Source organism: Lissotriton helveticus, chromosome 7 (assembly GCF_964261635.1).
Source record: "Lissotriton helveticus chromosome 7, aLisHel1.1, whole genome shotgun sequence".
In the NCBI taxonomy this organism is placed as follows: Eukaryota; Metazoa; Chordata; class Amphibia; order Caudata; family Salamandridae; genus Lissotriton; species Lissotriton helveticus.
Genome location: NC_136068.1, coordinates 401,574,056 through 401,598,022, shown reverse-complemented (window position 1 = coordinate 401,598,022; position 23,967 = coordinate 401,574,056). Strand labels below are relative to the sequence as shown.

At 46.4% G+C, this 23,967-nt stretch overlaps 1 protein-coding gene across 6 annotated transcripts in view; it reads right to left on the bottom strand.

Annotated features, from left to right (window-relative positions):
* The window catches only part of CBFA2T2 (CBFA2/RUNX1 partner transcriptional co-repressor 2), a 397,115-nt gene that overhangs the window by 195,456 nt on the left and 177,692 nt on the right, over nucleotides 1–23,967 (bottom strand). For all 6 annotated transcript variants that reach the window (XM_078652273.1, XM_078652269.1, XM_078652270.1 and 3 more), the window contains exon 5: nucleotides 5,857–6,032. In XM_078652273.1, coding sequence (XP_078508399.1) covers nucleotides 5,857–6,032 — 176 coding nt within the window. The remainder of the gene's footprint in view (nucleotides 1–5,856; nucleotides 6,033–23,967) is intronic.

Here is a 23,967-nt window from a genome sequence, read left to right as displayed (position 1 = left end):
CTTCTGGCAAAAACCAGCCAATGTAGCAGGACCCGGACTTGGATGTTTGAGCGAGCTGTGCCACTGATTGTGTGTATACGGATGGTCGGAATTATCTGAGACCGTGCAGGCGGGGGGGAGGGATCCGGGCGGGTTGGGGGTAGTTGGGGGTAGTTGGGGGGGGGGGGGGGGTTCATTATTTGCAATAATACTACATGTTAAAATCACGATGAATTGCATTGCTATATATATGTACTTGTGACTGGCAGATGCCTCTGGGGTACAGAGTTCTGCGATTTTTGTGTGATCTATCAATAAAATAAGTTTTGAAAGAAAAAAACAGCCAATGTTATCCTACAGAGGAAAATAAAGTTATCTGAAAATCACAGTTGTAAGTACTTTTTAGGGTCAGGACAACGCACACAATAGCAAGGAGCTCTTCAACATCGTGAAGGAACTCTCCAAACCCATCTTCAACACCAACGACATCCCACAGTCGCAAGCCCTGTGCGACTCCCTTGCCACCTTCTTCCACCGCAAGATAGCAGACATCGACGACAGCTTCAACACCCAGACAGCCCCAACAGACAGCAACACAACAGACCCTCCGCACACCATCGACCACGACCCCCTGCTTGCCTGGGCCAGCATGAGCATCGATGACACCATCAAGACCATGCGCACAATCCACTCCGGCTCTCTGTCAGACCCATTCCCGCACCACCTCTTCAACAGAGCAAGCAGAACTCATCCTCCTAGACCTCTCTGCCGCCTTCGACACCGTCTGCCACCGCACACTACGCGCACGCCTCCATGCCGCAGGGATCCGAGACAAGACTCTGGATTGAACCACCTCCTTCCTCTCCGGCAGAACCCAGAACGTCCGCCTCCCCCCATTCCGTTCCAAAGCCTCCGAGATCATCTACGGCGTACCCCAGGGATCTTCCCTCAGCCCGACACTCTTTAACATTTACAATGCCCCGCTTGCACACGTAGCCTGACAGCACGACCTCAACATAATCTTCTACGCCAACGACACTCAGCTGATCCTTTCCCTCAACAACGATCCCATCATCACCAAAGCCAACCTCCACGAAGGAATGAAGGCTGTCGCCGACTGAATGAAGACCAGCTGTCTGAAGCTGAACTCGGACAAGACGGAGGTCCTCATCCTCGGCTCCAAACCTTCAGCCTGAGACGACTCCTGGTGGCCGACGGCACTGGGGGCAGCCCCAACACCCACCGACCACGCACGCAACCTGGTCATCATCCTCGACTCAATGACCAAGCAAGTCAACGCCGTCTCCTCCTCCTGCTTCAACACCCTCCGCATGCTGCGCAAGATCTACAGATGGATCCCGACAGATACAGGAAAGACAGTCATCCAGGCCCTCATCAGCACCAGACTCTACTACGGAAACGCCTCTACGCGGGAGCCCCGACAAAGCTCATCAAACGACTACAACGCATCCAAAAGGTCTCGGCTTGACTGATCCTCGACGTACCACGCCAAGGCCACATCACCCCCCACCAGAGAAACCTGCAATGGCTCCCCGTCAACAAGAGGATATCCTTCAAGCTCCTCACCGACGCACACAAGGCACTCCACAAGACCTGCCCAGCCTACCTCAACAGACGGCTCTCCTTCTAACACCCCCTACCGCCAGCTACGTTCCACCGACCTCTCACTTGCCACTGTCCCGCGCAACTATAGAACACCACACACACACAACCAGACACACACCACACACACAACCACACACTCACAACCACAAGAACACACACAACCACACACGCACACACAACCACACAACACACACACACAACCACAAGCGCACACAACCACACACACCACACCCAACCACACATCCAACCACACACACAACCACACACACAACCACAACCACACAAACCACACAAACCACACGCACAAACCACACACACAACCACACACCCAACCACAACCACACGTACACAACCACACACAACCACACCCAACCACCCACACAACCACAAGCGAACACCCAACCACACAACCACCCACACACCACACCCAACCACACACACACAACCACGCACACAACCACCCAACCACACACACACAAACCAAACACACACACACAACCACACACCACACACACACAACCACAAACATAAAACACCCAACCACAAACACAACACACCCAACCACAAACACAACACACCCAACCACAAACACACCCAACCACAACCACACACACACACAACCACGCACAAACACAACCACGCACAAACACAACCACGCACACACACAAACATACACACACACACAAACATACACACAAACACCCACACAACCACACACACACAACCACACACTCACAACCACAAGAACACACACAACCACAAGAACACACACACACACAACCACACACGCAAACACAACCACACCCAACCACACACACAACCACAAGCACACACACAACCACACACCACACCCACACAACCACACGCACAAACCACACACACAACCACAACCACACCCAACCACCCACACACCACACCCAACCACACACACACACAACCACACACAACCACAAACACAAGCCAAACACACACACACAAACCAAACACAAACACAAACCAAACACACACATAACGCACAACCACATACAACCACACACACCACACAACACCCAACCACAAACACAACACACCCAACCACAAACACAACACACCCAACCACACACACAACTCACAACCACACCCACACAACCACACACCCACACAACCACACACACACACAACCACACACGCACACAACCACACACACAACCACACAACCACACCACACACCCAACCACAACTACAAACACACACAACTACAAACACACACAACCACAAACACACACAACCAAACACACACCCAACCAAACACACACCCAACCAAACACACACACAACCAGAACCACACACTCACAACCACACACACACACACACACACAGAAGAAAACACATAAGCACACAACCACACCCAACCACACAACCACAACCACACACACAACCACACCACACACAACCACACACAACCACAAGCACACACACAACCACAACACCACACCACACAACATCAAGCACACACAACCACACGCACACACACTACAAACACACAACCAGAACCACACACTCAACCAAACACACACACAATCACACACAACCAGAACCAGAACCACACACACAACCACACACACACAGAAGCAAACACACAAGCACACAAAAACACACAACCACAACCACACACACAACCACATAACCACAACCACACACACAACCACATACACAAACCAAACACACAACTCAAAACCACAAACACAACCACAACCACACACAACCACACATGCACACAGTCAAGCAAACAACCACACAAACCCACACACACACCACACAACCACACACACCACACAAGCACACACACAACCACACTACCACACACAAGCACACACACAACCACACACACACAACCACAAGCACACAACCACAACCATACCCAACCTCACAAACAACCACACACACACAACCACACACACAACCACACACAACCACACGCACAACCACATGCATACACAACCACACACAACACACCCAACCACAAACACAACACACCCAACCACAAACACAACACACCCAACCACACACACAACCACACACAAACAACCACACACCACACACACACACAACCACACACACAACCAACACCTCCACCACAACCAACACAACCACACACAACTACAGCCAACCACACACACATATCCACAAGCACACACACAACCACAACCACACCCACAACCACAAAACCCCACACACCACAACCCCACACCACAACCCCACACACACCCCCACACCACAACCCCACACACACAACCCCACACACACAACCCCACACACACAACCCCACACACACACACACAACCCCACTCAACCACAACCACACACAACCACACACACCACACACAACCACACATGCACACAGACAAGCAAACACACAACCACGCATGCACACAACCACACAACCCCACACACACAACCACACACACACAACCATAACCACGGAGGTCCTCATCCTGGGACCCTCACCCTCCGCCTGGGACGACTCCTGGTGGCCTCCCGCCCTGGGCTCCGCACCCAAACCAACAGACCATGCACGCAACCTGGGCTTCATACTGGACTCCTCCCTCTCCATGACCAGGCAAGTCAACAACGTCTCCTCGGCGTGCTTCAACACCCTACGCATGCTACGGAAGATCTTCTGGTGGATCCCCACCGAGACCAGGAGGACCGTCACCCAGGCCCTCGTCACCAGCCGACTGGACTACGGCAACGCCCTCTACGCCGGTACCACCGCCAAGCTCCAGAAGAGACTCCAGCGGATCCAGAACGCCTCAGCCAGACTCATCCTCGACATCCCACGAACCAGTCACATCTCCGGACATCTCAGAGACCTTCACTGGCTCCCCGTCAGCAAAAGAATCACCTTCCGCCTCCTCACCCACGCACACAAAGCCCTACACGACCAAGGCCCGAGCTACCTCAACAGCCGAGTCAACTTCTACGCTCCCAAACGCCACCTTCGATCAGCCAACCACGCCCTCGCCGCCGTCCCCCGCATCCGAAGAGCGACTACAGGAGGAAGGTCCTTCTCCTACCTGGCTGCCAAGACCTGGAACTCCCTCCCGACCGACCTGCGCCTGACCCAAGACCACCTCTCCTTCAGGAGGAAGCTGAAGACCTGGCTGTTCGAGCAGTAGCGGCACCCCCCCCCCCAGCGCCTTGAGACCCTACGGGTATGTAGCGCGCTTTACAAATGTCATTGATTGATTGATTGATTGAACCACACACGCAACCACACACACAACCACAACATCAGTGCACACTTTCACCAGGCACAGACATCAGTCGTCAGTGCACGATTCTACCGGCCACAAACACCACTAGCCATCAGTGCACGCATTCACCAGGCACAAACACCACCAGCCGTCAGGGCACACTTCCACCAGGCACACACCACCAGCCGTCAGTGCACACTTTCACCAGGCACACACACACCACCAGCCGTCAGTGCACGCTTTCACCAGGCACACACCACCAGCCGTCAGTGGACGCTTTCACCAGGCACACACACCAACAGCCATCAGTGCACGCTTTCACCAGGCACACACACCAACAGCCATCAGTGCACAATTTCTACAGGCACACACACCACCAGCCATCAGTGCACACATCAATTGTTAACGCATCCACAATTAACTATTGTAGCAATCGCAGTATGGCGCACTTTACTTTTAAGCATATTCATCTAAAGCGTAGCATGCCACCATTGCCCAAAAAAAAATACACCTTTTTTTGGCCTACAATTTATAGACTTTTGTTGCAATTGGTGTTGCAATATTTAGCAATGCCAATAGCTCAAACTTAATTAATGCGAGCCCTATTGCATTGCAAATGCTTGTTGTAATGGCATCCTACTCATTGGGCTATGGTATGCTAATGCTCCATTCTCAACCAGGAGAGAAGACTCATCCTACTTGTTGGGGTGTGCTGGATTCCACCACGACTTATCTTAATGTAAGCTCGTGGGCGAAAGCCATTTTACCTGTTAAGCATCTGTCTACTGGTAGGACTGCCCCAAACTGCAGTCTCCAGCTGAGACCATGAGTGAAGACCATCTTACTTGTCAGGCTGTGCATTGCTTCCCTCTCACTCAGAAAAAAGACTCTCTAGGCATGGTGGGACTGCAGGGATTTTCAAAGTCCTTGATGTGTCATTGATTCGACTGGTCGGTTTGTGCTTGGCTCCATTGGTACGTTTCTGAAGTAAAAAATAAATTAATACTCTTCCTACCTCTCAGAGCTGTGCCGCTTTCCATAGCCATTCACCTCCATGAGCAACTCGGAGGAGTCGGTGGGGGATGTTGTGTTCAGCAGCAGGTGCTCGTGCTGGGCCAGGTACTGTGCGGGAGTCTGCTTAGCTGCACGCGCACAGTGAATGAGCTCTCTCTGCAATAATGGCAAGTTGGCCTGCAAGAAAGCATCAGACAGGAAAATCGCTAGACAAGGAATGCAGTTAACTTACAGCAAATAGAGAAATGAGATTGCACAAAGAAATGATGTGTAACATTCAACAGTTAATTACAATCAGGCAGCAGAAGAGTTCAGCATATGCTCAGATGGCAAATAGAGAAGAGAATACTGGATAGCAGCTCCTCAGATTCTAAATAAAGAGAAGGTCTGGAAGGAAAAAACTTAACATACACAAAGGTATCTTTAACCAAACTAATGGGTAAGTCAGCAAGGCACAGCCACATCACAGATACAGCAAACTGGGATCACAGTGCTTCCTTAGTTCACACCAGCATTTGGTGGTTTTACAATACAGCAACATATCTGCAGGTGGTGGTTTTGGGTGGAAAGCGACTCCAAATAACACACCAACACAAAAAAATGAATGCCATTCAAACAGATTTTTTATAGGAAAAAGTTATTTTGATCAAAGATGAAAAAGATACCTACCTTTGGTAATGCTGTTTCTGGTGGATACTCCAACTGCAGATTGCTCATCTTGGAAGACCTCAGGTGCCATACTGGATCTGGAGACTTTTTTCCTCAGCAGTTCCCTCGCGCACCAGTAGGTGGTGTTGTGCGACTTCACCTCTGGTCTGTCCCACCCAGGAAGTGAGGTTGGGGCCGCAATATAAACGCCACCTCAGTGTGCCAAACTAGGTTTCTTTTTTATATCTGTGTACACTATTGGACGAGGAGCCTTCAATAATTAATTGCGCCAATGTGCAGATCTCTAAATGTAATCTTTTCAAATATGAATCAAAGGAGAACATTCCATAGAGCGGGGAAGAGGATGGGCAAGTGAGGAATCTGTGGCAAAAGTAGCCAGAAGAAAGAGCATTACAGAAGGTAAATAATTTGTTCTTCTGATCGATCCTTCTAAGCGCAGATTCAGCACTTTGTGAATAGATACCAACGCAGTACCTCCCCAGGTGGTGAGTCTGGAGTGGCTCAGACCAGAAAATCCTGCAGGACTGACTGTCCCTCCCACCAGACCTGGATATCTAAGCAGTAGTGTTCAGTAGATTTTGTGGGCAGACACCCACATGCCTGACCGATGTCCAAGATCGGCACTCCTCTGTGCCAGAACAATGGCTGCAGTCAAGGCTCTGGTGTTATGAGCCTATGACTTTTCCAGAGGCTGTTTCTTGACCAATCCATAGCAGATTTTTATACAAACGACAATCCATCTGGAGTTAAGTCTATTTCTGCACTGCCCTACAATTCTTTGCTCCAGACAACCTAATGAAGAGCATACCGTCCACCCGGTGATGTGTGGTGAGATCGATGTCAAAGCTCAGAGCTCTTAGGGTCTAAGAGATTGAGTCTCTCCTACTCCCTGGATGGACAAGAGGTGCAAAGAATACCGACATAGTGATAGACTGTCTGATGAGGAAAAGGCATGACAACTTTTATAAGGATCGCCACCTACGTCCGTAGCTCTAGCATGTTCAGGAAGAAGGTGGTTTAAGTTTGCTGGACGGAATGCTTGTCTCTCACTCATGCGACAAGCTTACATGATCAATATGAGGGAGAAGGTCATCGGGGTTAGTAACCTAAGAGGACAACAGAGCATTGTTTCAAATAGAGTGCACATCAGAAATGTGAGAATCAAATTCAGCTCCATTCAAACCAAAAGGCAGATCCTAGGAAGAATTGCCTTGGGAACTCCATCTTGCTAAAGTTTGGACACCATGCATTCTTGAAACCGAGACAAAGTTCTCCCCATTGATGGAAGATGCCCTGCGCCATTTCTGAGAGTAGCCGCAATTCGTGATTCGCTAGGCACCACCGGCTGACTTCATTCACCCGGGTGTATAAAGATCCTGCCTGGTGTTGTATGCCCAGAGGCGCCCTGATGACTCAGCCTGTTCCAGAGGCATAGAACCTGTTGGCAAAGGATCCACCACCCAACCTTGCTTCTTGCAGTGCCACACAGTAGTGGTGTGGTCTATAAGAACCTGGAAACCCCGTCACCCTTTATGGGTGGGAGGAAGGCCTTTTTTAGTGTCAAGCGAATTACCCCCAGGTTGAACCACCGCTGCACTTTCCTCAGACACCAGGATTTAATCCAAAAGGTTCCCTTGGTGCTGAGCCCACTGAGACTTCAGATTCCATTGCAGAGCATGTATGTGACACCTGACGTGGTCCACTAGCAGGATACAGGAGACCAAGAAGCTAAGAAAACTCAGAATCACTCTCATCGAGACCCAGGAATAGAGTTGAAACATCGGGATCATACCTCTAATCTCATGGACTCGTTGAGGCAGAGAGCAGGCTCAAAACAGCACATTTATACAGCATTGCTCCAAAGAAAGATAGCTTCTGTGAAGGGGTCAGGTGTGAGATTGGCACATTGATGTAAAACCCCAGGGATTTCAACAGGTCAGCAAATGTCTGGTGATGATTGCCATCTGTTTGGGGTCAGCTCGCCTCAAACAACCAGTCATCGCAGTATGAGAAGACTGGTACTCCCAGCTGTAGGAAGCTGGCTCTGTATATACTATACCAAAGTAAGGTATACAGTACACAAGAGTCAAGTGGAACACCAAAGATAGGCAGAGGTAAAAGTAGATAATACCTTACTCTCTATTTGTGGTAATGTGGGTGAGCAGTAAATCTTTATCAGAGGGTAGTGTTAAGCATTTATTGTACACACTATACACGCAATAAATTATGTCTCACGCTCAAAGACTGAACTCAGACCAATTTAATTTGTATAAAAATATTATTTAGGTATTTTATTTCTAGAACCAAGCCAGGCCTGGTGCAGGTAAGTGAAATAATACTTTGCAGGTATATCGCACTTGAACTACAATTAAAATGCAGTTGGATACAATTGGTTTGTTTATAGAGAAAGTCAACAGTTACACTTACTTTACAGTTACTTTTTAGATTACTTTGTGCATTACTTTTCAGATTCCTTTTTTAAGTAACTTTTTCTACTCAGTGTGATATGCCTAGATATTACCCTGGGACATTTCCTGGAGAAAAGGTAAGTGAAATAGTTTTTGTACATTTGCAGTTTTTCAAGGTTTAATACAAACCAAATCCACACTTAAAAGAATTTTCAAAGTAAAGCAGTCAATGCAATCCTATGGGAGAAAATGAAGTTATCGGTTTGCAGGTAAGTACTTGTGGGAGTTGGGTTTCACAGGTTAGAACCAGGGTCCCCCCAGGGTCAAGGATGCACTTTCAAAGTACCTTCAGCGGCACTAGGGCGGCCAAGTGCAGAGTGCTGAGGACCAATGTTATCCAATGTGGGGATAGGGGGCCTCCGGTTGGTGGCTGCTCAAGAGAAGGCCACAAGGTTGTGGGAGCAAAGCTTCTGGTGTTAGGCTCAGGGTAAAGGGGGATCCGAGTTAGCAAACAAGGTGCACCCATAGCGGCACAAGGGCGGTTGGGTGCAGGGTGCTGTTGTGGAGTCGGGTGCCCTGTTTTTTATGGGGATTCCCAGTTTGGTTTTTGACTGCAGGCTCGGTCCAGGAAGAATACTGGGAGGAACCAACAGCTGGGCAGGTAAGTTGTAGGGCTCGGACATAGGTGAACCTCGGATTCTCTTCTCCAGGACTGTGGGCGGCTGGATACAGGGGTGTCTTTTGAGATTTGGATTTCACCTTACCAGGCCACTCGCGGTTAGGGAGGGTCTCCGTGCAGAGACTGCAGATGACGTAAGGGACTCCTGGAGGGGTCAACCCATAGTGGACTCGGACTCTGGAGCGCTGGGGAAAATCGATGGGACTGGTGGGCCACCCAGAATCGTGCCGTAGGCGTCGGGTGCAGTGGTGGTTCCAGGCGTTGGGTTTCTTTGGCCTCAGCAGGCTCAGTCTATCTTGGGAGTTTCTTTTAAACAGAGCTGCTGTTCACAGGAGATCCGGTCTTTGTTGAAGGCAGTCAGTCCACCCAGGGGTTCTGGAGCTCGCTGGCTGCAGGACAAGGTGACTTTTGGCACAGGATCTCTGCATACTGCAGACGGGTGGTAGGGCTGGGGCCAAGTCAGTTCTTCTCTGCAGTCTCCTGTTCTGGGCATCGTCTTTCGTCCTTCTTAGGTTGCGAGAATCTCCCCTTCTTGGTTTAGGGCTACCCCTAAATACTGCCTTTAGGGAGTGTTTTAGGGGCCCTGAGGTCAGTATCCCATTGGCTACTGACCTTAGGGTGACTACACCCTTGGTGTGCCTGTCCCACGTGGGAGAGTGTGCACAATCCCTAGTCCTGATTGGAGAGTGCCTGACTTCTGCAAGATGGTGGGCACTGAAGAGTGAGCTTCATCTCGCCTCCCCCACCAGGGGGTGGGGTTGGCAGAGGTGGGAACACCTTCTGGGCTGTGCCTGTCTTCCCACTGAAAAAGAAGAGAGACAGAAAAGGAGCCTGCTCCTAATAGCATGAGAGGCTGGGAGTCGCTTTACAACGGCGGCAAGACCTTTAAAGCTCCCCTGCCACCAATGTTCCCTCTAATTTATTTCCTCTGTGTGAGGCAATGGAGGGTCTCTGTGCACTGCAACCATGGCTATGTGCACCAGGAACCAGACCACGTGCATGTGCAGCGCCAAATGTCACTCTAAACGTTTACTTAAAAAAATGAAAAGATGGTGCATTTTCACACATACAGCGCCACGTTAAGGGTCTTAAGGCCGGTTTGCAAATTGGCTGTTAAACAGGATTTCTATTTTTAATGCATTCCTACATATTTAACTGTAAACTGGCATAGACTAGGCTTTGCTTCATTTAGCAGAAGTGAATAGGGTTAATAATGTTCACAGCGGGCCATATTTTGTTTTCTAGTGAACCTCTGATTTCCAAGAACTATTAACACGCCCAAGTGAAGAAATGTAAGTAGGACCCATGCTGTGCTCTCCTCTACAGACTCTGCAGCCCTATCGGACCTCTGAGGATTGCACGACAACTTTACAAACCTCATTGGACGCTGGGTGTCTGCTCATGAAGCAGAACTCAAACTATGGGGCATGATGCTGTTCATTATTATGATAGTGTCAGCCCTGCCAAGTATCACGCATGCATCATGCGTTAGACTAACGCATTTCAGTGTGGTGGTCCGCATCACCGCACTGAAATGCAATGTCACGCATTATAGTGCCTCCTCAGCTTTCAAGCAGCGCTCTTAAGGACCACTGACTATTTGGTATTAGAGGGCAGCCTTTGTTGTGCTGTGGCATGCATGGGGGCTTGCTCAGGTAGCTCGCTCTGTAGCTGGCAGGGATGGCTACATTGTTTCAATTACCAAGCAGTACGGCAAAAATATTGACTTCATCGTCATGGAGGCTGAGTCTCAGCCAGAGTTTAATTTGGCAAATCAACATAGTCTGACTAGATACCGGGTGGGCAGGGCCACGTTTGCAGCTATTACAGCGGAAACTACAGTTGAGCTCGCTCTGCGCCGCGCCTATATGGTTCAGAGTGAACTTGTTGAGTTCTTACTGTTCTGCGCAAAGTAAGAATCCCAGCAGTGCAGCACTGTTATCGGAGAATCTGACAATTTCTGTTTATTTTCGCAGTAGGAATTTACAACTCCGAAGAGCCCTGCTGTGAACTATGTAGCGGCTCAACCATCTGCGACATACCACCTAAGGTACCGGCACATTTCTTTCTCCACAAGCTCTAGGGTCCCCTCCGGCACTGTGCACTGGCGGTGGACCCCTGGCCTGGGAACTCCTGAGTGGCTCGGGGGTAAGAAGGATTCAGCAGTGTGGATAGAAGCATCGATTGAGTGCGCCTTTCCATCAAGGAAAAAACTAAGAGAGCGACGATTAGTGGGCGTGTGATCGTTTTCACCCAGTATCATGTGAACACCCCACCCCCCCACAAAAGCATCTGAATGGCTGTACCGAGTCCAGTAACAGTGCCAAAAACAATGCGCAGGCAGCGAGGAACTTCCCACCCATTACCCCTTTTATGCTGCCAATGATAGTAGCCACACAACTACTGACCATCACACTCATAGAAGTTTGACAATTGTGGGGCAGAATTATTTGTGTGTCCTAGAGTTTTCATGCACCAATAAAAACGTCAAGATCACTCTTGTGAATAATGGAGTGCTGGAGCAAGATTAGCATTTTGTTTAGTAACAGTTTTCACGAAAGAGCATGAGCCCTGCATATTCTCAAAACTGTATTTAATGCGAATTAGCTGTGAGTTACTGCTTTTAACTAGGTTAGTGCCCATCAATTTCTGGTGATTTAAAACAGTTTTAAGATCTTGTAAGAGTTTCTTGTTGCTCAAAAGGGTGTGATTTACGATATTTATATGTTGCCCTTGTCTTCATTTCTTGATTATGCTCGTGAAAAAATGTCACTCATGATGGTCAAATGTCACTCGTAATTAGAATAAAATTATGAAAATGTCACACATATGCAATTTGAAACCTTGGCAGTGTCGGGTTTTTTATTACCGCAAATCTCTGTGGAACACTGAATAACACTGACAGCTGGGCAGAGGGAACGTGATCCCGCCTGAGTTTAAAATGTCTGACATATTTGCAGCTCTTGCTCAGCCTCTCAGAACGTGAGTCTGCTCCAGTGATGGAAATACATTAAGAGAAGTAATAATTCTCAGATGGCAATCTGGCGATTCACTAGGCACCTCCCCGAGGCATTTTAATGTTGGGGTCTGATATTTGAGACATTTTGCATGTCCCCATTGCCAGTAAAAGCACTCTATCTCCCCTCGCGTTAGTACCAAACCATATACAGTAAATATAAAAACACCATGTATTTCTAGGCTAATCTGCCTTGTTTGCAGACTTGCTGTATTGTTTTGTAGTAACGCGAGGCTGCGAGGGAGATGGAGTGCTTGTATTTAAGAATCCATGTTAATTGCAGCCCCTTCACGAGCGGCGATTAACATGGATATTTAAATAAAAGCACTACATCTCCCCCGCAGCCTTGCGTTACTATCAAAACAATACAGCAAGGCTGCAAACAAGGCAGATTAGCCTAGAAATACACGCAGTGTTTTTAAACTTGCTGTATTGTTCTGATAGTAACGCAAGGCGGAGATGGAGTGCTTTTATTTAAATATCCATGTTAATCGCAGCTCGTGAAGGTGCTGCAATTAACATGGATTCTTAAATAAAAGCACTCCATCTCCCCCGTAGCCTCGCGTTACTACTAAAACATTACAGCAAAGAAAGGTGCTTCAGGGAAATACATAACGCAAGTGGCCACATGGAAACACCTCTGCTCCTTTTGCCGCCGTCTCCTGCCGTCTGGAAATGCCCGCTTCTCGTGCGCCTTTTAAAAGCAGCAGTGGCACAGAATACTCTCACGGGATGTGCCTGCCCTCTGTGCGTGCTCCACACATGGGACTGCGCGCTCGGGGGTAGAGAAGTGCGCGCGGCTTCTTGGGAACAGTACCTGCCACAGATGGCTCGTCCTGGCCTGGGGGAGGTGTGACCACCTCCACCCAGGAAAGGCTTTGTTTCGGGGCTCACAGAGCTAAGGCTCCCACCCCAGGGGTCCAGAAACATGTCTTGTGGTGGCAGGCTGGTGTGTACCAGTCAGGGAACCTGCCAGAGACTGGTCGTTTTTCAAGTGGCATCTCTAAGATGCCATCTGAGAGCATTGTATAATAAATCTCACACTGGCATCAGTGTGGGTTTATTATGCTGAGAAGTCTGATACCAAACTTCCCAGAATTCAGTAAAGCCATTATAGTCTGTGGAGTTTGTAATGACAAACTCCCAGACCATATACTCTTTTATGGCTTTACTGCACTTACAATATCTAAGAATAAAGTGAGACACTGTAGGGGTACAATGGTCATGCAACTGGTCTCAACTAATGACTCTTTGCTGGACTGTTTGCAGGTAGTCAAGAACACAGCAGCTCGTTTAGTCCTAAATGTCCCTTATAGAACTGCCTCCCTTCCACTTCTCCAACAGCTTCACTGGCTCCCGGTGCGCAAACGCATTAAGTGCAAAATTTGTTGCACCGTCCATAAAGCTGTGTATGGGAGAGACCCTGCCTACCTCGCAGCGAAATGTAAGCGTTATACCCCTGTCAGGGATCTTCACTCCGGAACCAAATCCCTTCTTGTAGTTCCTCGGATAAAGAAGGCGAGATCGGTGGGAAAGCTTTTTCATACCTCGCTCCCTTGTATTGGAATCAGCTCCCTATCCCGCTGAGACAATGTTCATACAATCTTCAATTTAGAAGGCTTCTTAAAACTGTTCTGATTTAGACTCGCATTGTGTCAGCTACCTCTGTATGTCCGCAGTGCAGAGAGACCCCTTTGGGGGTGATTCAGGCACTATACAAAAATCATGAATAAATAAAACACCCTCGCCAGTGGTATAGTGCACCCAGCTGGAGGGGTGTCTTAGCTATACCATAGGCAGTGGGTTGCAGGCATGGCACACAGGTATGTGTGCCATGTTGACTTCACTTTTCTCTGCATCAAAACACGCAACCTGCAATGGCAGTGTGTGTGTGTGTTAAGGTCCAGGACCTCTAAGGGTGGCACAATATGTTCTGCAGCCCTTACAGGCCTTCCCGGATCACAGTGCCCTTGGTACCCATGGTACCTTTTACAAGGGACTTTCAAGTGACCAGAGAGGTGCCAATTGAGGGTACAAAGGTACAGTTTTGGAAAGAAACACATGCTCTGACAGTCTCATTGGCAAGGACCCAGGGCACATCAAGTCAAAGTGCATCAGAAAGCTGTCAAAACATGGGGGGGGGGGTTTACTACAACAGAAAGCCAGCTTCCTACATCAGCCTCCTCAGGTAGGAGGCAGCCACCACCATCACTTACATGAACACCCAAGGGGGCAGGTTATTACTGCAGGCACACGGTCAGGACCAAGTTTAAGTGTAAGACTACACTGGTATATTTAGGTATGCCACAAGATGTAATGTATTTACTAAACTGTGTCTCGCCAAAGCTTCATCCTGAAACAATTTCAGGCTAATAGGCTGGACGCGTGCTGAGTTTCCGCACCCTGCAAAATCACAAAAGGGGTAAGTGTAGGAAGCTAGCTCTGTAAATACTATACCAAAGGTATAGTGTGCACAGAGTCCAGTGGGTACCCAAAGGCCTTAGAGAAGCTAAAGTAGATAATACTAATGCTCTCTTTTGTGGTAGTGTGGGTGAGCAGTTAGGCTTATCAGAGTGCTGTGTTAAGCATTTGTTGTACACATTCAGGCAAGAAATGATTACATACACTCAATAACTAAATCCGGGGTCAATTGCTTCTAAAAAGATTACTTTTTGTATGTTTATTACTTAGAACCAAAGATACGGTGTTGCGGAAAAATATGTTTTGCGATATCAGTTTTTCAGTATAGAAAGCGGACACTGCATTTTTCAAGCAGTTCAATGTTAACTTATGGAAGGAAAACAATAATACAATTTCACAGGTAAGTACACGACTTACAATTCTAGTCTTTGGGATTTATGATCAACCTTGGCTAAGAGTCGGGTAATTGTAGAGACTGCACCGCCAGCTGCACTGGGGCAGCCAGGTGGAGAGGTCAAATTTGGTTATTGGGCCCAATGTTAATCAATGGAGACTGGGAGTACTCAAAGAGGTGCTAGTTGAAGGTAGCTAAAATCAGAGTTAGGGGTCAATCTCCTATATCGACCGCCATCTTGGGATCATGCAACTGACGTGAGCATCCCTGTATCGGTGACTGGTGGCTCCCGGGGGTCCCAAAAACTGATACGGGGAGGGCCTCATCTAGGGCTGCCGCTGCCCAGTTGGACTCGGGCCCCAGGGTGTAAAAACCCAGGAACATAAACACTCACTCCTCATACTAAGGTCGATGTATAAAAGCTATCGAAAAAGCAAACCGGCTATTATCGAGAGAGAGAAAAAAAAAAAAGATTAAAAAATGACTATTAAAATCATCTAAAAGCAAGCTTGCCTTTAAAATATTCTACTATTGTTATACTATTTGAAATTCCACGCACTCAAAGCCATGGTGCCGAGTAAAAGCAGAAAGCAGTTTTGATTCATTTGGTTTAAAAAGCAGTCCAATTGTTCACACACGAAAAAAAACAATTGTTTATGTGCTCAGAGTGGTAGACACAACATTGCTGTTGCAAACAACCACAGATGATGGTCCCAGAAGTGCACCTCGAAGCAGATTTATGGAGCAAAGGTGATTCCATCCAGTTCTCACAGCAGCCTCTAAGGGAGGGACTGCATCCTGCAAGTGTATTGTAGAGCCGGTTTCCGTTTTACTAGGAGCCAAAGCCTCCCAGGGTGGCTTAAAGAATGCACTCATCAGCAATGGAATACACTGGGGACAATAATACCAATTAGCCTTTAAGTGGTCCATCAGTACTTCAATGTCCAGTGGTGCAACCAATTGGGGTGGGCTCCCCAAAAAGTAAAGGCAAACTTAAAATTAATGCAAGCTGCAGGGGGTATTTTAAAAGTACAAAAAAAAGTGTTGAAAAAAAAATAAGTGCCCCTCTTGAAATTTGTAGTGTCCAGGCAAGGTCCTCGTCCCTTTATGGGGCAGAACTCTGGGGTCACACAACATCAAATGACCTAACTTGCACAGAAAATAAGTTTATTAGGCAAATCATGTACCTCCCAACTAATACGCCGCTTGTGCCGCTAAGGCTGGACTTAAATATACGTCCAATTTCTGATGTTATAGCGTCGCGGCCCTTGTTAACCTGGAGGAGACTTTGGAGCACGCCGGAGTTGCCGAGCTATAAAAACGAACTTATGGTAGTTCTAGGATCCTTAGGTGCTAACAAGATTCCCTGGATATTATTTGTTAGACATTCTTTGTTTGCGATCGGGCTGGAGAAACTCTGGACGAGCCCCGCAGACCCCAGCGCGGTTATTTCTAAGAAAACACTAGCCGTAACAATAAAGGATCACAATCTTGCTAAAGTTCTTGGTGCCGCCAAAATTCCTAGCCTAACCTATGAGTTCCTTGAATCTAAGCCCCATTATGGCTTCTTGACTGAGCTAGATGTCATACAACCCACTCTAGCCAAGAAGCTATTTTTACAATTCAGATATGGGACACTCCCCTTATATGCTTTTTCTGATAGGTGGACGGTAGGTCCCCACCGCCCATGTCCCAGTTGCAGGAAGGAGGAGGAATCTCCTCTCCACGTTTTACTTTTCTGCCCAAGATATGCCGTAATTCGGAGTTATGTAAAAATCTGGGCATTAGAAAGTACCTTGTTTTTTACAGGATTTTGAGAACTGATACTAGTCCTGTGATAGTCGCTGTAGTTGCCAAGTTCTTGTTCTTAATGTGGCAATTGCGAAGGAAACTGATTAGTTAAATTATGTAGTCCTTCTGTATTAATTGAACTCAGGAATGAATTTGTGTAAACATGTAATTTTTTATGTTCTCTTATCATTTTTAGACCCAACTTAAAATTTTTATAAATCTTAAACCTCTCTTTCCCATTTCTGATATCTTGTAATGTTGATGTATTTTAAAGTAAATAGATTGTGAGGAAACGTACTTCTGATTAAAAAAAAATTATGAAGATTGATTATGCGGATGTATTGTTTTTAACATGCATGTACTTTTATGGTTATATCTAACCGAAATAAAGCTTTTTGGAATTGGAATTGGCAACCAATTGTGATTCGAGGCATAGATCCAAAACGCATTTAAAGCTGAAAAGCAGGCAATGGAATACAGGTTGTACGAAGTGAAGCCAAACAGGCCTGAATGACAAGAACCAGTACTCATTTAGTTCTCAAAGCAGAGGTATGCCAAAGCAGTGTCCCATGCTCTCACGGCATTGCAGCACAAGCAGTGCTGTCTCCGTTCCGGGTTGAATTAGGACATCTATTGCGGAGCAGAAAATCTAAAATCAGGATTCACACCACAGGTAGCAGGACCCCATCAAAAACGGTTCCCAGCACGGAATGAAGGATGATATAACTCCAAAAATCATCTGAAAGGTGCTAACCAGTCCAGTGCTGATACATTTTAAAAAGTGCACTATTCTCTTCGTATTAGACATATTAAAGATACAGTATACTAGCTCCCCAAAATGCAGCAGGAAGTTACTATGGAGTAGTGTCTGTATCTCAGATGAGGACCTTGCATCCTGGAGATCACTCTGGCCTCTCTGTCTAAAGTTAAGGCCACATACTTTTGAAAAAGTATTTCTTACCATTTGCTCAGAGATTCAAAGTGTATGTTGGAAACATTTATTGAAAGCCATAGCGTTGCCACCCTAACTGTGCAGGCAGGTGGAAACAGTACTTCTGTGCAACAAGAGACTATGGAATTAACAGTCACCAGAAAGCGTTCCATTCCACAGCAACCCTGATCATTCAGCATTAAATAGCTCCCATTCAAGAGCAGCTTGAAGACAGGATGAATCACAGCAGCAGGGGAGACCTTCAGATAACAGTACAAGTTTGTAACAGAAGCATTGCATGCCCCATGGATAGAAAAGTCCTTGCAAACTAGGGACCCGCTTAGAGCATCCTCACAGTCTGAACCACAAAAGGAAAAAATCTGTGTCCCCATTCCTGCATCTAAACCTGAATGGTAACTCTCAGTACTCATGCACAAAACCCTTCCTTAGCACTTCATATATGCCTACCTGCTGGTATTGGAGACAATATTGGAACTGGAAAATTGTAACCAGTAGGTTGATATAACCATGGATTATCCAGTCTATGGATGGTGTTTCTGCCACGGTGAAAGATAATTGGTCTAACTTTTCAATGTGCAACATCGTATATTTCGCATCTCTGCATGCCATTACTTTCTGTCTTTCCGTTAGATCATATGCAGAAAGCACACTTGTACTATTGATGTAAAGCCATGGCAATTGGCCAGAATATAGCGTTTGCAACGTCCAGCTCAGTCGTACAATGAACCATAATTGTGACTGTCCATGCTGTAAAATAGACCTGTCTTGCTGTATAATGTCAATTGCAGAAGACACAATATTACCCAGTAAATAAATTCTAGATGATAATGTGGTCATACCGTTGTCAATTACAGCCAAAGCCTTCTCTAAATTAACCCTGCCGTTCTACCGTAATGTCTCACAGATTCCTGTTGAGAAATTTTACACAGCTCGTTGTATAATCCGTACAAGCGCTTTCGACGTGGGTTTTTAACCTAATAGAAAATCCCTGAGATCCATGTCATCAGAAAGAAGGGAAAAGTGTTGCTTCACCTGAGAGAGTGTTAAGGTTTTTAGCTACTTCACAATAATATATGATGTCATCACCCCAGAGTGTTCTGTTTGTACATATCGCTGATCAGTCCTATTGATCCTAAAACCTTCGATGTTGGCCAGGAATATAGATTGACACCCCATTATGTCCACAACCGAAAACCAACCATTCCTTCCAATTGGGGTCTGATGAATTAAAAGAACCATTACGTATCATGGTGTCTAATGTATCCCCACTGGAGTGTGTGAAGTGCTGCCAGTTCTCATAGCGTGAAAACATTGGAATGCAAGGCGTGTTCAAATCCTTAATTTTGGCTATCTCAAGACAGGAAGTTTGATGCACTGTCATATTCACGAAAAGTATTTGATGTAGTATGAGGCATGCTCTTTTCCCTGAACCTGCCAATCATTTGTCCCCCAGACAGATTGTGTCTATAGTGTCTTTCCAAAAGTCAAAACTGTGAACTGGCAAATGAGAAATAAAGGAAGCAGAGTCTATCAGCTTGGTGGTTGTTAATATATTTTTCTTCGCAGGTGCAGGTGCAAGCCTATAATAATAATAATAAGAGGCTGGGTCTGATGTATCAAAACAAGAAAAAAAGCAAATGTTTGTGCAAACAAGTTTAAACTACCTTTTGGCATTGCTGGGTTATGTTCCCATTGAGTGCGTTTGTAAACAGCGCGTGGGATACTAGCTTTGTGTACAAAATGGTGACCATAATGTTGAGAACAGAACGTGTCGCCAAAATCAGATTTACTATCATACAATTCTTCATTTGAAATTGCAGCGGATTGTTCTAGATTTGCAAGCAAATAATGCACAGTTTCAATGTCCTAATCATCAGAAAAAGTACTAGAGGTGATATCATTTAAGGAAATTTAAAGCAAATATGGTATTGGTAAAAGTTCAGTAGGACCATATACATCATCCGATACCCTACCCCATACTATTCCTTCTGGAATTGGAACTGCTGTGATGTTCACCAGGGACAGGTGCACAGTATGGTGATGCATGGGGTTTCAGAACCAAGTTTGTTAGTTATACTGCAGAGCGTCCTGGGAGATAGTGCCCGTTCAGGAGTAGAAAAAAGACAGTTACCACAACAATCCATAGGACCAAGAAAAGTAATCCAATTGTAATCCATAGGTGTAGCCAAGGAGCAACAAAGTATGTAATTTTCAGCCAAAGATAAAGAGTATACACTCGTACCCTGAAAGGAAAAGGCAGTGATGGCAGCTCAAGTTCACTTGAATCCACTGAGAAGTCACCATAATGCTCGAAGTAGAAAGAGGCCATCTGGTCTATTTTAAACAGCTCAGCAGGTTTTGTAGAACTGGGAGATGACTCAATCTGTGGCATATTCACATAGATGTCGTCAATTTTTCAAATTGAGACTTCTGTGTTTGTGGACTGTACAGTTGTAGTTGTTTCAACAGTAAAAAGTATCACTTCAGTGTTGTTCATAGCTTCTCTTTGCAGAGGGAAATCTTGTGTCGTTAATAAAGACTTCATGTGAACTTCCTGAACTGTATCGAGAGGAGTGCAGGGGTTACTCAGGAGACCACGCAGCCTACTGTCGAGAATCGCCCACATAGTGTGGTTTGATCAGATCAGTAGAGACAAACCTTTTGTCTCTATGACCGGCAAGGGGTAGAAGAAGTACAGTTCTGGTACCTTCGACAGTCAGCACATGTACAGGCGCTTTGTAAGATGGACCAAATTCTTTCTTGTACACACACTTTTTTTCTGACTAGGTCCCCAATCTTCTGCAACCCAGGCTGATCTTGCCGGTACTACCTTCACTTCTCCAGTGGCGCTGCATTTTAGTTGGAGTGGAAAACCTCTCAGCAGGTGGGTATTGTTGCGAGCAGCATTGACCACCACCATGATGTATCTGCCTATTCTCGGACTTGAACGAGTGATTGCAACAAAGGCAGCAGTTCGGATTCTTGCTTTAGTGGCCTCATCGGCCATGGAATTCCCTTCAACGTGAACACCAACACGCTGATGACTCAATGTGTAAATACCATGAGCCTGTGGCAAGTATTCTTTCAGCTTTGCCACCTGTTCCCAAAGCATCTTGTGCTTGATTGTGCAACCCGTGGAATCTCGAAATCCATTCTGGGCCCAATAGTGAAGATATTCATTAAAGGACTGGACACAGTAGTATGAATCACACACTAGAAGTGTGGGGAATTTGGGGATCCGTACTTTGTAGTGCCAGTATCAGGGCTTTTAGTTCTGCCAGCTGTGCTGTAGGACTGTGTGTGTGTTTATTCGGGTTGGAACTTTCTGTCATACATGCACCCCATTAGGAGTGTGCATGCCGCGTGAGAAAACAAGTTACGTACCAGTAACTGTAGTTCTCCAATATTGGAAGCTTTCATAGATTCACATGCCCGAATCATTACCAGTCGTCGTGACGGGAGTCTCCGGTACATAAAAAAGCAATGCTTAGTAGTATAGCAAACTGAAAAGAGGCCTAGGCCCATTTTCCTTTTGCAACCCATAACCTTTGTTATGTAAAAGAGACCAAACTTGTCCCTGGACCAATCAGAGCCCCTCACCCTCTAGAACACTCCCAGAGAACCTTTTGTCCCTCATATTTTCGTGCACTTGTGCCATAAACACTTTTTGTGCTAAATCCGAGGTGAGCCTCTATGGGGAGGAGCATGGGTGCATGTGAATCTATGAAAGCTTCCAATACTGGAGAACTACAGTTACAGGTAAGTAACTTGTTTTCTTACTCCAGTATTGTACCTTTCATAGATTCACATGCCTGAATCAGAATAGCGAGCAGTAAGTCATAGCACATTTTTTTTGTCACCCAAGATCTCGAATTAGGCAACATATGTAATCTGATAATAGCAGTGATTTATATATATATATATATATATATATATATATATATATATATATATATATATATATATATATATATATATATATATATATTGTCCAACAAACACCCGAAAGCTTGGAAGGGCACACGGCAGGGAGCCAGCCATCTGGCTTTCACTCGCTTTCTCCTTTCACCATCACGATAAATATTCCATTTGCCTGACGCGTTTCGATGTTTGGCACATCTCATCAGAGGCTTGTTAAGAAGCATAACAGGCGAGGCTCTCTTTTATTTCATTTTTCTGCATGCTTTGATTGGTTCACATCCCTCAGTGGGCTCTGCATAGTACTGGATTTAAAATACTGCATGCTGGGAATTATAGTTCCACTCTGAGCGCAAATCATCCCTAAGTGGGTGTCTGTTAGCTTACTGTTTTAAAAGCATTTTGTCTCCTTGGTAGGATTCGTGTAGCTGAAGGGAGTCTTTTTACACGGCTGTACCGCCGTGGGAAGGTGCACCATCTCTTCAATTTAAAAGAGAGGCTGCAGTCGGAACGATTTCCAGAACTGAACAGCGCAGGAAGTCTGACAAAAAAGTGTGACTCCCTTCAGCTACACGAATCACTGGCGCCAGACACTTTGTAAAGATTATCAGGGCTGATTTACGACCAAATAGTAAGTAAAGTCCACATTTGTAAAGCGCACAATCACCCGTAAGGGTCTCTAGGCGCTGGGGGGCCGTCGGGAAGATTAAGCGAGCTATTGCCCAGAGTCACATGGTGCTGGGCTGACCTGCCGCCGGAGCCGGGGATCGAACCGTGGTCCCCAGATTCCAGCGTCAGTCGCCCTGGCCGCGGCGCCACACCTCTTCCACTGGTAGTACTTTGAACTGGTAATGATCCCCGGCTACCGCAAATCGAAGATACAGTCTAAGGGAAGGATGAATGGGGATGTAAATATATGCATCCTGTAAGTCTAGAGTGGTTATATAATCCCCTGGGTTTAAGAGTAGCCGAATGCCTATGAGGGTCACCACTTGGAAAAATTGCTTCTTAAGGTAAGTATTCAGAGCTCTTAGGTCTAGAATAGGACGCCATTGGAGAGTATTCTTCCGGACTAGGAAGAAACAGGAGTAAAACCCTTTTTGTTTTTGGAAGATCGGCACCGGTTCAATTGCTCCCTTTCGGAGCATTGTCCGAATCTCTGAACGCATCCGAGATAGATGTTTAATTTCTTGACTTATCGGTGGCGTTGAAGGAGGGAATTGAAGAAAAACTCAAGAGTGTGTGCGAATTGTATTTTATGGAAGGCCCATCTGTCCGTCGTTATTTTCTGTCAATAATGTAGATGGGAAGCAACTCTACCACCCATGGGAACTTGTCGAGAGGAAGAGCAATATGTAGCTAGATACAGGAGGTTGTCATTGTCTTTCATCATTGTTTTTCCTTTGACAACCTCCTCGTCCTCTAGGAGCAGACTTTGTATAGCTTCTTGTTTGTTTTTTACCCTATTGCTGACAATATGGTTGTGATGATGAGGAATAAAAGGGGTTATCTTCCCTTGTTGATAACTCCCTTTGTAGGATGACTGGCCTCTTTCCCATGCGCCTCGGAAAGGCACCTTATGGTATCATAGTGTACCCAGGGCATTTGTAGTATCTGTATCTTTTTTGATACCTTGAAATGCCTCATCCACTTGTTTCCCAAAAAATCTTCTCCATCGAAGGGGAGATTCAGGATCTTAGTTTTGGACATCCGGTCTAAAGGCAGTCGCCCTTAACCACCCTTGATGCCTTAGCACCACCGCTCGCCTCCTGTCTATTGTCCTCTGGGAAGAGGTCCATGTTTGGTGCCATATCGCACCACATATGCCGGTCTTATCTGTCCAGAATAGCAAGGGCATTATCTG